Below are 14,307 nucleotides of genomic sequence, written 5' to 3'. Positions count from 1 at the left end.
GCGCTAGTTGCATTACTTAAAGAGTTCCTTTTCATTTCTTTATCCTAAATTAATTATAAGATGAAGTAATCAAAGCAGCTTGCATCCTTAAGACAAACAAAAATGCTTCCACTCACTAACAACTTTTATCATTTTAACTTGCTCTGGAAGTAAAAACACCTGAAGTATTAAAAATGGAAGAATATTATTTTAAAAGGAATGTCACTTCCAGCGGAAATCCACACCTACCAACCAGCCATTGAATTGTCAGCACACAAGCTCTAGAGATTCAACAGGCAGCTGAGGTACCAAACTGCAGCCAAAGGGAATTTTTAAAATATAATTTGTGCTAACTGTAGACCAACAAAGCTTTTAAAATAAATGGAATCCTATTCAGTGCACTGTGGTCACCTAATTTCAATTATTTAAAACACACAGTTGGCATTCTGTAACTGCTACTACAGGCAGTGTCTTTGTAACTACTAGGGGGAAAAGCAATTACAAAGCTAAGTCTTGAAGTCTTTGTTTGGGCAATATTTCAACACAAGTTTTCTTTAAGTAATGACTCCAAGTTTTTCTTCAGAACATCTAAACACTTTCTCTTCCCCTGCAAGCAGGACTCAAGATAAGAAAATTAAATGTTAACTTTATCTTTATTTTCATCTCAATGATTAAATGACACATTTACTGGCTTTTTATTATGTTACCTTTGCTTCTGTGAACTGAACTCATCAAGTTTCCATTGGCCTTAAAAAAAACCCAGGAACTGAAATAGAAATGTTGACACAGCTTTGCTGTATAAACGATCCAATAGCTACTGCAAAAATGGAACAGTTATAAAATCCACTGCAGGTCCCTTTGAGTAAAGAAGATAGTTCAGATACTCTTTTAGTTCCATTTGTGGTTCAGCAGCTGATGAGCATCGTAAAAAAATTAAAGTAAAATTACAAAGTAATGACAACACAATGTGGTGGTGACTGAAAAATATTCTCTAATTCAAAACAGCTGCCAAGGCAACAGGAATATTAAATGCACTTGGAAGAGTAGGCCAATGACTTACTTTGCTAAGTTTAAATCAATAAGTAGTCAGATTCTATCATTTTGGAAGTAATTTATACATATAATAATCATTCTATGGCTTTTTTTTTACCACAGCAAGTTAGAATGGAACTGGAAAAGCCCTGTGAAAAGGGCCATTCTGACTCTTATACCTTCACACTACCTCATATACAGCAAAGTATTTCCCTATAAATCAATCTCAATGCCTGTATGAACAGCACATAAAACCTCTATCAATCCTGTGATGTGTTATTAACAACCAAGTGCAAGAGAAAAACCGAAAGGGCTTAAGCGATTTGCCAAAGATCACATACATCTGAAACACTGAACCCTAAACTGACTCCTAGTGCTGTTGTCAAACTGCCAGGCTAATCCGTGTTATATTTTTTTTTCAAAGCGATTAAATCTTCACAAACCTAGAGGCTGTCAAATTGTAACCTTCGAGACAGCTAGTTATGCGCTTATCTAGTACCTGCAATTCCTTCCCACCTGCTCATTTTATAAATGATCATAGAGTACTAACTTGCTCCACAAGTAGTATAATTTATTTTGCTGAGGTTATTTGCAGACTGAGATACCACTGAAAATGAGAAGCAATTTCACTATATTAATATAACACAGCAACATACAACTCAAATGAGCTAGTCGTATAATGAGAACAAAGTATTTTCATATGTAAACAAATTTATTCATATATAAATAGACTTCACTATATAGATATATCAAGTATATATACTTAGAAACATTATCATATATAAGGGTCTGTGTATATATATAATCCATGCTCAATTAAAAAAGCTTAACTAAGAAGTAGCTTTATTTTTGGTACCATACAAAACTACAACATAACTGCACTACAAAAAGAAACAGGCATTAAAGCTTTTCAAACAAAGTATTTTATAGACGGTAACTAGAAAAATAAGCCTACACTGAATAAAACACAGCATTCAATGTATTTGTATGTTCACTGAGAAAATCTGGAAGAAGCAGTATTTCACCAATGCCCAATTACAAATACAAAAGGCATAAAACCTTAGAAAAGACAAACTTCTGATTTAGGAAGAGGTTTCTGCTTTTTCCAGCCCTCTATAATTCCAACTGATTCTTTCTTGCAGAGTCTTATGGTTAGTATTCAGTATTTAAGTGTTTTAAGATTTTTTAAAAAGTGGACCTCAAAAATATGACATCATCAGGCTTAGGATCTCCAGCATGTGCCTTTAGAACACGAGTTATTTCTTTCTTCAGATTCTCTTAAGTTCCCATATGCTTTTTGGCACCACAATATTACTGACAGCCATCCAGTTTTGATTTAATTTCTAAGAGAGAAGCATAAACCCCCAGCTTTTATAGATTACTACTTACTTTCAGGTTTTGAATCCACTACTGCATGGTGCATCTCTTTCAGCTGGAGCTGTGCTCTTTGTAGTCTCTGCTCTGCATGGAACAACTTTTGAGAGAGAATTGGACACACCTAAGTACAATCCTTTGAAATGCATATTTAAACAACTAAAACAAAAGAGTATCAAAAAGAATCCCAAATATAAAAAATGGTAGCTGTAAGCATCTGGTGATTATCTGTTTCACAAGGGAATGTGCCAAAACAAATTTTCAGCAATTGGCCTGGGTTTACTTGATATCCTCCAGTATTAATTAAGGTAAGTATTCTTATACTCCCAAGTGATATTTTCTCTACGGCAGAAATTCTTTAAGCAATTTTCAACAAAAAATACGAGTGTCTTGAACATTAGAACAACAAAAAAAATAGACAGCAAGAATCAGGATGGCAGCAGGTAAGTACCCTTAGACTGCAGTTCTTCACTGCAGCGGAGTTGTCACAGCAATCCACTGTCCAACCTGAGAGCACACTGGAAAGCTTGTTGCCAAACACCCCCCTGTTCATTAGCATTTTTGTGATTTGGAGAGATGTGTACTAAGAACTGGAATTAGCTGGACATCACATTCATTTTACTTGTGATCTCACTCAGGTTCAAAGCAAAGACCCAACCGCTTGAAAGCCTACTGGTACACATTGATTCCACATCCACATACAGACTGCAATACTAGAAATCTGAAGGTTTTTCTCCTTTTAATACGGTGTTGAAGGACACGCTACAGAATTTGGTGAGATGATATAACAGTATGGCACTGGATGTTATAAAAGTATCTGGTTTTGACAACATAGCTCCGGAATAAAACCTACCCTTATATTCAGATGTCAACTGCTTCCAGTGCTTCCTAGGACATCATCGTTGTCAAACTCAGGGAGCAAACTCCCAAGGTTGCTCCTGAAAACATATTCCTAAGGTACTCGCTGTGTTACTCAGCCCCTGAAATCTTAGTGCAGATGCACAGAGATACAAATCAAACTAAGGAAAGATTTGCTCACTACCATAAATATAAAGACTTCTCTTTGAGTGCTACAACAGTAAGTCATGGAACTGGGACTGGTAAATGACGATGTCAGAGGCAGCTGGGGCAGCCAAGTACCTTGAATGAGGTTTCCAAACTTGCAGGGTCAAGCCTCTTCCCTTAAAATGTACCTTGATATTTTACTGGGATTTAGTTTTCTGGTGTTGGGAGAAGCTCTGGACTGCTGTTCCTGATGTACTTTTCAAATGCATGATTCCCAAACAAATAACAACTATTTATTTTAACAGGTATGCTTCTATGTCAGTACCTGATTTTTTTGTTCTTGTTTCTGTTGAGCCAAAGACTCTTCTCTCTCTTTTTCTAAGCGAAGTTGTCTTGCTATTTCAAGCATCCGTTGATGATTTTGTACTGTCTCCACCTACAGCAAGTGGATAAATAGTGCATGTTACTGTCAGATAGTTGAGAAATACATTAAAGAGATCATATGTCTCACAAGCCCACTTAGCACTTCCTTTCCATACATGTTACTACTCAGAAATGACAGCAAAGTACTGGACTCAAGATTCTTAAAAGCTCTGGACTAACGCCTAGGGAGATTCCCTGTGGGTCAATTAGTTATTCGATTCCTTCCTAGACATACAGTATGTTTATCTTAATCCTTGTTTGCATTCCTAAATCAGAGTTGCAAGCCAAGGATTATGACACTGAAATGTAACAGCGTTACTTCTCTTATTACCCTCTTCTTAAGACGCTCTACTCTTTTGATGAGTTGATCTTTCTCCTCTTCCATTGCACTGATGTCCTAAAAAGCAGAAACAAAATAGATACAGTGTTAATTTATTTACAATATAATATGGATTGGACTAAATTCTATTCAAATAAACACAAAAATCAGAATTCTCTGAATACACTGAAGCAGTTATAATTTTATTGATCTATGATCAGGACATCCTAGATTTCAGTCTCTCTTCTCTCTCTTACTTCCCCCACAGCTCCCACTCTCTTTATGCTAACATTCCTTCATCCGCATCCTTGAATATTAGTGTGAACACTTAAAATAAAAGCAGGTGGATTTCTCTAAAATGAAACCAAACAATCAGAAACGACCAAGCCAAAATCAGTATGAATACAACATCTGATGCAGTCAAACACATGTTCTTAATGTTACCATCATTACCCACTTCCTGGCAGATAATTTTGCATGTAGTTGCATATGAGTGATGTTTGCTGCCACTTTTTGCAGTAAAATTGTGTTAAAAGAAACACTTTCTAGTGCTAAAACATGTATCCGATTATTACTCTCCTTTAATCTTATCTTACCACAGCAGGATCCCAGGGATCGATGGTTATGAGAGAAAGGGAAATAAATTCTCCAAATTTAGGCCTTATCTCAACATTTTCTTATCTTGTCCATATGTCTTACTGGAAAGCTGTACCGCGCTTAAATATTTTGCTGAAAGAGGGCAAATATCTTTACTTAACACCTCAGTCACACAGGATCACCATTTTTGTTGAGTAAAGCTCTTAATTCATTCAATATCCTCTGAAATTATTACCCTACATCAGTAAAGCAAAAGGCTTTGTATCAGTTTGCATTCACAGGAAAAGGAGTTCTAATATTGGAAAATCATGCTGAACACAGTCTTGGCAGCCTTGCTTCCCAATCTGCTTCAGAAAGCTCAGTTCTAAGCACAAGCAAGGACTTTCTAATCTGTTTGCCAACACAGAACAGTTTCAAAAAGGCAGCTGCAGTGCCTACCAGCTCTAACCTCTACAACTTATACATTGCAATGAATCCACAAAACCAACAAAAATAGAACTGACATTCAAAAAAAACCCTAAACAAAAGTTGTGTGATTTTGTCAGATTTTTTTTACCCTTCGTATTTCTGCAGTAGATAAACCAGATGTTTTGAGCTGCTCGCACTCCTTATGTAGGTTTTTAAATGCTTCCATCAGTTCTTCATACTATAAAATGAAATAAAAACCATGCAGAATGAGCTCTGTGTCTAAGGATTTTCATATCAACATGTTGTTTTACTACTAAGACGGTAAATATAGAAACAGAAATATCATGAGAACAAGAATTAAAGGCATTTTTTCATCACAAAAGCTTGTCAACTTATAAAGCAAAAATTTAAAAAAATCACAGTGAATTATCTTCCATTTGAAGGAGCGCTAAGAAGTAGCACAATTTCTTCACTGTTTTCACCTCTTCCCTTGTAATACATAGTGTATTTTCAAAACATGAAGGTAAGATGTTATCTGAACTATATTAACAAAATATTCTCTCTTACTACAAATCGGTGTACATCACATACATAAATTTATCAGCCCAGAAAGGAAGAGCGTGAGCTAACAACATGCTTGATCGAGCAATGGGGCTTGAATTTATACAGCACTGAGCTTCAATCCAGCAAAGCGGTCCAAGAACACACCTGATTTAACACGTGAGAAATAGTTTTGACACATTGTGTAATCATGCCCTCAGTATCTTACAGAGATTGATAGATGTAGTTCGGTAGTTAGAAAGAAGTAGACAGTGCGCTACTTCCACACCAGTACATTGCCCACCAGTAAGCTTAAACTGAGAGGCAGTGTGAAAGTCTGTGTGGGTAGAGAAATAACAGGGGACAGAAAGAGTTTAGAAATATGGATTGGAAATAAATTTAGATTCAACTTGGAGAAATGCAAGCTGAGATGGAAGGAAAGATAATCTCCACAGAAACAGTCATTAAATGAGATGGAAAAATCTAAAAAGAGAATAGCAAGTCATTTCTTACTTCCCGGAAAGAGCAATTGATATGAATGTTGAACACAAAATGGCAACAGCAAAGGCCAGCTCAAACAAAGGCATCATATCCCTGAGCAGTGAAGCAGCAATTCAATTCTATGAACCCCTGGAGAACCAGCATCTAGAATGCTCTGTTCATTCCTGGTCATTTCAGTATCAGGCACACACTGACAAGCTGGAATGAATTAAAAAAAATAGCAATAAAATGGCTACTGAGAAGAAGAGAAAATAATAGAGAAAGAGCTTCATTAAATGGCAAACAAAGGTATGATAAGGTATGCACACACTGGACAACAAAGAATGAATTACAAAAAAGTAGGAGTAAAAACACAGCTGGCCTGTATTATATATCACTTGAGCATTATAGAAGTTAAATACTTTAACAAATACAAAATAACAGGTAGTCTCTGAGCAACTGTATTCAGGATTGCTGATGTCCAACAGCTTTCTCTTGCATGGATTCCCCACCTCTTTCAAAAGGGGAGTTGGGTAAATCTTTTCCTTATTGGGACACAAAATTTCAAGACCGGTGGCAAGATTCAAACAAGGGCATAGCACAGTTTGCCAGACCATAACAAGGGAGGATTTCTCACTTTCACTGAAAAAAAGCTGCAGCTACCCCATGTGCACCCAGAATAAGCAACACACTCAAATGACCAAAGAACACTCAGGTTCCTATAGTGGAAAAAAACATTCCCGGCACCTGGGGGCAACTCACTGAAGACTGGACAGCAAGATTTACACCTGAATTTGCTTACTTCTTAAATTATATACTGCAGCCAATCTGATGTCTGAACCATAATGTGATCAGGAAGGTGGCAAGTATTCTCAGCATCTTCTTTCAATAATTTATAAAATTACATTTGAGCTTAATTCTAGACACCCATAAAACTTGACTGTGTTCTAAGATTTCCAAACTCTCATATTCAGAATGTTTCTCTTAAAAGACACTATTGCAAGCCTGTATATCTCAATAATTTAGGCTAAATTCTTTAATTCATTAGTACCTAAATATCTGCATTGTAATATTAAACTACATTAAGGCAGTGCATTACCCCAGCTTCTGTTTTGAATTAATCAGCAGGGTATTAGTTTAATAAAATGGTTATATTACTGTAATCCCAAAAAGGAATACATCTTACGTAATGGAAATAACGGAGCTGGATATTTATACATATTAAGACTGTGACATACTGAAAAAACATACAATCTGCATTCCTTTCTCTCTATGCTACTTCTGCTTGGTTATTCCAAGTTATAAATCCAATATTGTTAGTGATAACAAAAAAATAAAAGGCTTAGTCAAGCTTCAGTCAGACTATACAGCTTTGCTGGTTAATAAATCGAGTTCTCTGTTACAAACATTCAAACCCACTGTGATTTTGCAAGTCATTATACATAACAAAAGGCATAGAAAACTGGATAAAAATTAGGTAAATATGTACCTCAGATAATACCGATCTAAAAACATAACTTTGGCTCACTTTAAGCTCTACATTTCAAACCCACCCACTCTGACTATCTAAAATCAACATTTAATGCTCACAAAAGAAGTGGGAACATAATGAGTAGGAATGTCAGTCCAGGAAAAAGAAATTTTTTACTTATTCACAAAAAAATAAATGGTTGAAGCAGAAGTGGGATAAAGCTAATACAAATATTAGGTGCTAAACACTATACAATCAATTGATAATTAGGAGACATTGGCTTTTGGTTGGAACATTTTCTGGACTAGTTTGAAGTGGTGATTTATAAAGTTAAAAATATCCATGTCATAGTTCATAAGGGGGGAAAAAAAAAAGTGTTTAAAAATTAAAAATAAAAATCTGTCTTGGCCACCATGGCTCTGAACATTATTTAGCACCCAGTACTTAAGGGGCTTAAAACCTTTTAATTCAATACTACCTATTAATAGACATTTTCAGGGTTACTGGAAGAAAGGTGGTCAAGACATGTATTTCTTATTACAAATTTTTGCTCACCCTTGATTCCATCATGCTCTTAAAACTCACTTGAACATGTATCTCAACATAACTCCCCAATTCATTTATCCCTCTTCCTATTGGCAATTAATTAACGTAAAATGTTGGCAGTCATGAAAAATGGTACCTGTTTGTTGATGTCAGCCACAGTGTCATCCTGTAGGAACTCTGCTGGCACTTCCAATTTTACCAAGAAACGTGCCAGGTAAGCTCTTTTCTTGAGCTCATTGGTCCTCTGAAGAAGCCAATGTAAGACAGGATGAATTACGGGTTTGCTTCCAGTCACTAACCCTTGGCGAAAAGCACTCCTATATAAAATCAACAAAAAGAAAATATCAATAAATCTCAAAGAACACTGGCTTGAAACACACAATTTGCAGTATTTTGACATTCCCTCTCCACTTGCCTAATGATTTTCTTAATGCTGTTAAAAGAGAAAACACTCGTGATGCCAGTTTGCTATTTATGATCCCAATTACCTTGAGACAGATAAAAACCCCATAACACATCGAAACGCTAAAGCCAGCAACAACGACTCTTCCTTTTCAGCGATATTCTTCGGGAATAAGGGCAATGTGGGAAGAGTGGGGGTTTTCTCAGTTATAACCTGGCGCAGGAGGGTGCAATCCAGCCCCGGGCGGCTGGTCTGAGGGATGGGGAAGGGACCGACCCTTCCAGTCGTGCGGCACCCTCTCCTGGCTGGCTCCGCAATAGCAGCTGCTGCAGCAGGGCCCGAGGGCAGCCTACACCCGCGGGAGCCTTCTGCCGGCAGCCCCTACACCATTACTCCATGGGGACAAGGGAGCAGCTGTATGCAAGGCGTTAAACATACCCCACTGGGATGCTGGAGGTCAAAAATACACGCAACTACTGAATTCAAGGTCGTTACTGCATCAGCTGTAAAAGATGTTTTACTGTGATGTGTAGACAAAAAGATACTTACAAGTCTGATATACTTCCTGGAGGTTTGTATTTAAGGATACCAAGAAGACTCAACATTCTTTTAGCTGTTTGTTCCGGCAGCTCCTCTCTAATGTCAACAGCATGCTAAATAGTTTTTAAAAAATAAAAATAATTAACCAGTTTGTCCAAGTCATGTTAATTAACTAGTAATACTAAAAAAATTACTTTATCCATTTATCACATGATTATGTCAATGAAGTGAGATGCTTCACACATAACATCCTTTTTATCACCAAACTTCCATTCTCTTCAAACGAGTTTTTCTTCAACATGTGTATTCAGGTAAATTTATTCTCCCTTGCTCATGGGACCTCATCTATGCAGACAAACCGATTACTTCCACCAAGGAAGTCAGATATCCCTGCACAGCAAGATACATGTATCTGCACCCCAGATGTATGAACAATCCCTTCCGATCTTACACACATTTTTGGCCACCTCAAAGGAGAGGGATTCAATATGTATTGCATCAGATAAATCATGAGGATCAGTTCTTGCCCTGTGTATGTGTGCAAGACAACCCGATCTTTGACTTAACAGAGTGGTTGTTAGTAGGAACCAAGTTAAGATCTGTATCCCGATTCCTAAGGAAAAATATAGTCATCGGTCTCTGGGGGACAGGGATCCAGGGTCCCTGGCCCAAGAAACATTTCCTGGTTTGCCAAAACCACACAGATGTATAGACAGAAAGGATTCTTGCCAGGTGCATTTATTTCCAGGAAGATTCATACAAGCTATTTTGGTAAACCAAACATGCCACAGGATTATACGCAGCCAGACCTGAAGAAAAGCAAATTTCTGTGTCAAGCCCATTTAAGATGTTTGCAATTACATAGGTCTGAGCACCTCCAATTGCTTTCCTTACCTTTGGGTCAATCTCCCCCAGAACATCATTGAGCAGCTGCAACAGCTGCGTTGACTCTAAGGAGTCAAATGTGATTAAATTGTAGTTCTTCCTGAAGGGCTCCTGATTGAGCTTCTCAACAATGAACTGGATTTGCTCACTCATGATCGTGTCCTGGAAAAACCTCTGCAGAAAAGACAGAAGCGATGTCACAAAGCCTCGGCAGGGAGAGGGAGCTGCCAGGAGGGCGGCTGAAGGCACCACCTCAGCAAGGCCCACAGCAGCCCAGAGGCGGTGGGCTGGCACCGGGCTCGGTGGGGCCCAGCCCGGCCGCGCCCTCAGCGCCGGTGGGGGCACCCCTTGGCCTATGGGGGAAGGTCCGGCCCCTCACAGAGGCCAGCGGGGGAAGGCGACCAGGCCCCTACTGCCAGCCAGGCCTGCCGGGGGCCACCCGCGCTCGAGGGGCAGCGCCCTGAGGCGACGAGGCGGCCTCGTCCCTCGCCCCCCCCGCCCCCCCCTCGGCCCGGGCCCTTCGGCGCGCGCCTCCCGGTTACCCTGGTAACGGTTGCCAGGCCAGGGCGATGGCGTCACTTCCGACGCTACCGCGCCCTCTGCCAACGCGCGCGAACGGCTGGAAAGGGGCCCGGGCCAGGAGGTGTCCGCGCATGCGCAGAGCGGCGGCGGCGGGGCGGAGCGGGCCGGGGGCGGCCTGCGGGGAGGAGCGGCCGCCCCGGCGGGACGGGACGGGACGGGGCGGGTTGTCCCGGCGGAACGCGGGTCCCCGCCCTCTCCTCGCTTGTTTCGCTGCCCCCGGAGCTGGCTGCGGCCTGAGAGGAGACAACGCGGAGTAGGCCGCACCGGGAGGCCTTTCCGCCGCGCCTCATTGCCAGCCCGGCGGGGAGCTGGGAAGCTCAGTCTCTCCCCATCCCGCCCCGAATTGGGCAGGAATTGAGTTTTTTTTATCCCCAGCTCCTGACCGGAGGGCGGCTGGTGGCGGTGCCACAGCAGCAGGCCCTGCCAGGCGGCGTGGTGTGAGGCGGCAGGGGTAGGGGCAGCGCCATCGCTGGGCACCGGGTGGGTTGAGCTGCTCTGTCCTGTGGGAAGCACGGCTGTGGTCGCTGTGGGTGATGCTGGGGCGTAAGCTCCATAGGCCAAGTCTCTCGTGGGGCTTCTTCACAGCACAAGTGCTCTTGATGCAAGGAACGGCAGAAATAGGTTTGAGATTCACTCTTTAAAGTATAAACTTAGCTTTGCGGTTTCTTAAGAGGGAGGCTGTTGTCGCATGTGTAGGAGATGTACAAACAGATTGATGCAGTTACCCAATAAAGACTTCTGGCAGTCTTTGACAGCATAAAGATGTAAAGTGTGGCTGATGTACATATCAGGTGAATGGTTACTTCATTTCTTTGAAATGGTAAAACGCACAGAGGATCCTTGTGAAGCAGGAATGCCCCTCCTGTGCCAGGCTTCATTAGGGGCAAATGGCAAATTCATGTCCTCTGGGCTGAACATCAGTTGTCAGCGTGCCTCAAAGTAGCCATAAAAATGTAGTGCTAGCTATGCTAAATCTGAAGGACTGGAGCTTGAAAAACACCAGACAAATCAAAGATAGACTACATATTAAAGTTAGAGTTGTTGATGAAACGGGTATCTCTCAATCTGCAAGTTTTTTGTTGCAGATCCTTCAAACCCCATGCTTAGGCCTTAAATAGATGGATTTTGGAGCCCCTGCTATTGCAATTAGCTTCTTGGATAGTCTTAGAAAACCATGTGAGTCCACAGATGATGGATTAAAATATGCGGTGAGTCATATTAAATTGGTGCCAATTGAAATGCACAGGTTGTAAATCACTGCAGAATTTGACTCAGTAAATAGCAATCGTAAATGTAATACTTTGCAATGCTAAGCACTGCGTCTATCTTAGGTTACCTCCTTTTTTCTTTCAGAGGAACAGAAAATGCTTCATAAAATACTAATTTGCTGGTCTTCACAGAAAGCCTGAAAAGTGACACTGCATTGGTGTCCTACCTTTTAACTGACTAAACTAAGTTCCAGAGGGGACGGATGGGTTGCTTGTGATTGTGCATGAAAGCTGTGGTAGAGCCAGGAACTTAATCCAAGTCTCCTGACTCTTGGATTTGAACTTTAAAACCAGATCATGTTTCCTTTGTGCTTTCAGTCTGTATACTGACCTTTAGGAATCGTATTTACCTACAAGTTCACAGAAGAGATCTACTTTCTCTTGACATGCTTTCCTAGTATCAATTACACTTTTCTTCTGATGAGTATTTTGAGCCTATAGAAGACACAGAGAGAGCAAATGGAAACACTATTTCCTGTGGAGACGTTGGGGGCCAGGTCTGCTCCCCACAAATCACATTAATTAAAGGTAACAGGAAGTGGTGAATGTGGGTCCACCACTTAATGCTAGAGAAACACTTTCTGAAAATACTGATAAACATCTTTTCTTCAGACCTTTGTGCAGAGGAGAGAATGATTGTGTCCACAGTGCTGAGGATGGAGAGGGATCTGTGCTGGGTGCAGCAGGAGGGTGCTGCTCTGAGATTCTCCTTTACATGAGACTATTTCAGTCCCCACACCTTCCAAGAAGCAAAGGACCATTCCCCTCTTCTCACGTCTCTGTAATGTTAAAGAGGCAACAGATAAAGAAGAGGAAGGATGTCTGAAAACTTTAGAAAATACCAAGATAATAAGGAAAAAAGATGATTAGATTGTTTCACTCTGTTGTGGTGGAAACCCATGAAGTCTGATTGTTCTGACTCTTGGGGACGGAGACCTCTGTGACCAGATGTTATTATAGAACTGGACTGATTGAGCTCCGGCTTGCTGGCCTGTTTGAAAGCTCAACTAATTGAAGGTGGGAGCAAAATCATACATCACAGCCCAGTTCTGTGAGACTTCCCAACTTGGGGATAGCGTCGGGGATCCTGAGTCTTCCTTAAAGTGTGTTTTCACAATCCTTTCTTCCAACGGTTTTGTGTTGTATGTGCAGCCCAAAGTAGCCATACTGCTAGTCCAGGCTGCCCACCTGCTGCTTGATATTTACAGTCTGTAGTGGTGTCTGAATTTGGAAACTTACTGCTTAAAAAATTAAGGTTTAGCTTTGTCGACCTCTGTATCACAACAGAATCTTTACAGCCCTAAAAGAGATGATAGCTTTCAGTGCAGCCTTGGGTAGATATTACAGAAAGCAGATGAGATATTTGTTTGACTTCTAACTTGTCTTAAGTTACCTTAGTTGGGGTGATGTGATATGTGGGTCAAGTCTTAAAGAATCAAAGGCCAGTGTTCATATATATTTGTTGTATATTTCAGGGGGCATTTTCCAAATTCCCCAGTTAGAGTGGAGAATGATAGAGTTTCAAGCAGTTTCCTAATGACATGAGAGTTCTAATAGAAGTTCAGCCCTATAGTTCCATCCAGTTCTCTGCATAGGGCTTATGTTTTATGTTGCTTGGGAAAGGCTTATGGAAGCTGCTTCTTGAAAAGGCAGAGGCAACGGGCAGAAGAAAGAGAATGGAGCCTGCAGATAAACTATCCAGAGTTCTTTAGATCTGCCGGCATGGCTTCATTACTCCCTCCTGATTTTCTCCTCCCTTTATAGCTACTGCTGTGTGGATGACTGCCTTGCAAAACTGTGAGAGCTCGACCATAGAGGCCAGCAAATCAGAGTGGAATGAAACCTGAGCAAATCAAAATCATGCTCCATGGGCGAAGAGAGATCACCTTATATGGGAACATCATGGGCAAGAAGATGAATACGTCCGGCTGAGCTGCTGAGGTCAGATCCCAAACAGATGGAAGACGTTAATGTAAAAAGAAGAGCATTTAGGAAGAGAAGACAACACTTACTTCTGCTCTGCTTATGCAATCTGAGCCCTCCTGTTTGGCTGTTTTATTATAAATATTGTGTTATGTGTATGTATACATAGGTCTGACTGTCTTATGTTAAAAATCAATTTCTTTGTGGCTATTCTAGCATCTAAATGCATCACAGATCTGTTTCTGGTTCCAACTTGCAGCGTTTTCAGTTGTTATTATGTAGCAGGATTTTGCTTGCCGAAGTGTCGCTAGTACCAACCACAGCAGGATGGACTCTGGTCAGCAAAAGCTTAAGGAGCGATCACAGATGTCTCAAAAAATTAAGCTTGTTTGTGCAGAATGTAACTTGTTCCTATCTGCTAAAGCATTTAAGGTAATATTGACAGCCAAGAAGCCTGTCTGGTTCTGAATGTTTTGTCATGACTACAGCCATAGGTAGCATCCGAGGTGATTTAAAATACAAAAGGAATGGA

General features: G+C 40.5%; 1 protein-coding gene and 1 long non-coding RNA gene across 6 annotated transcripts in view; one reads left to right on the top strand and one right to left on the bottom strand.

The window, feature by feature from the left end:
- The window catches only part of IFT81 (intraflagellar transport 81), a 45,233-nt gene extending 34,612 nt beyond the window's left edge, over positions 1-10,621 (bottom strand). For 3 of the 4 annotated variants that reach the window (XR_012634670.1, XM_074920853.1, XM_074920854.1), the window contains exons 1-8: positions 10,545-10,621; positions 10,012-10,176; positions 9,127-9,230; positions 8,311-8,491; positions 5,286-5,375; positions 4,145-4,210; positions 3,716-3,826; positions 2,401-2,485 (exon numbers count right to left, since the gene is read on the bottom strand). Coding sequence is in view for 3 of the 4 variants with exons in the window: in XM_074920853.1 (XP_074776954.1) it covers positions 2,401-2,485; positions 3,716-3,826; positions 4,145-4,210; positions 5,286-5,375; positions 8,311-8,491; positions 9,127-9,230; positions 10,012-10,155 (781 nt within the window). In the remaining variant the exon portion in view is untranslated. Of the gene's footprint in view, positions 1-2,400; positions 2,486-3,715; positions 3,827-4,144; positions 4,211-5,285; positions 5,376-8,310; positions 8,492-8,662; positions 8,742-9,126; positions 9,231-10,011; positions 10,177-10,544 lie in introns of those variants that run through there. The other variant, XM_074920855.1, reaches the window with a different exon arrangement.
- A 70-nt stretch (positions 10,622-10,691) lies between these two features.
- On the top strand, positions 10,692-14,306 carry LOC141967428 (uncharacterized). 2 transcript variants are annotated; one of them, XR_012634697.1, is made up of 3 exons: positions 10,692-11,064; positions 11,670-11,792; positions 13,617-14,306. It is a non-coding gene; the product is annotated as an uncharacterized LOC141967428 (long non-coding RNA). The 2 variants fall into 2 exon arrangements; XR_012634696.1 differs by lacking the exon at positions 10,692-11,064 and adding an exon at positions 11,077-11,205.
- Position 14,307: the final 1 nt, after the last annotated feature.

Source organism: Athene noctua, chromosome 17 (assembly GCF_965140245.1).
Source record: "Athene noctua chromosome 17, bAthNoc1.hap1.1, whole genome shotgun sequence".
Classification (NCBI taxonomy): domain Eukaryota; kingdom Metazoa; phylum Chordata; class Aves; order Strigiformes; family Strigidae; genus Athene; species Athene noctua.
The sequence above is the reverse complement of the archived record's forward strand: the minus strand, read 5'-3'. Positions and strand labels throughout refer to the sequence as shown.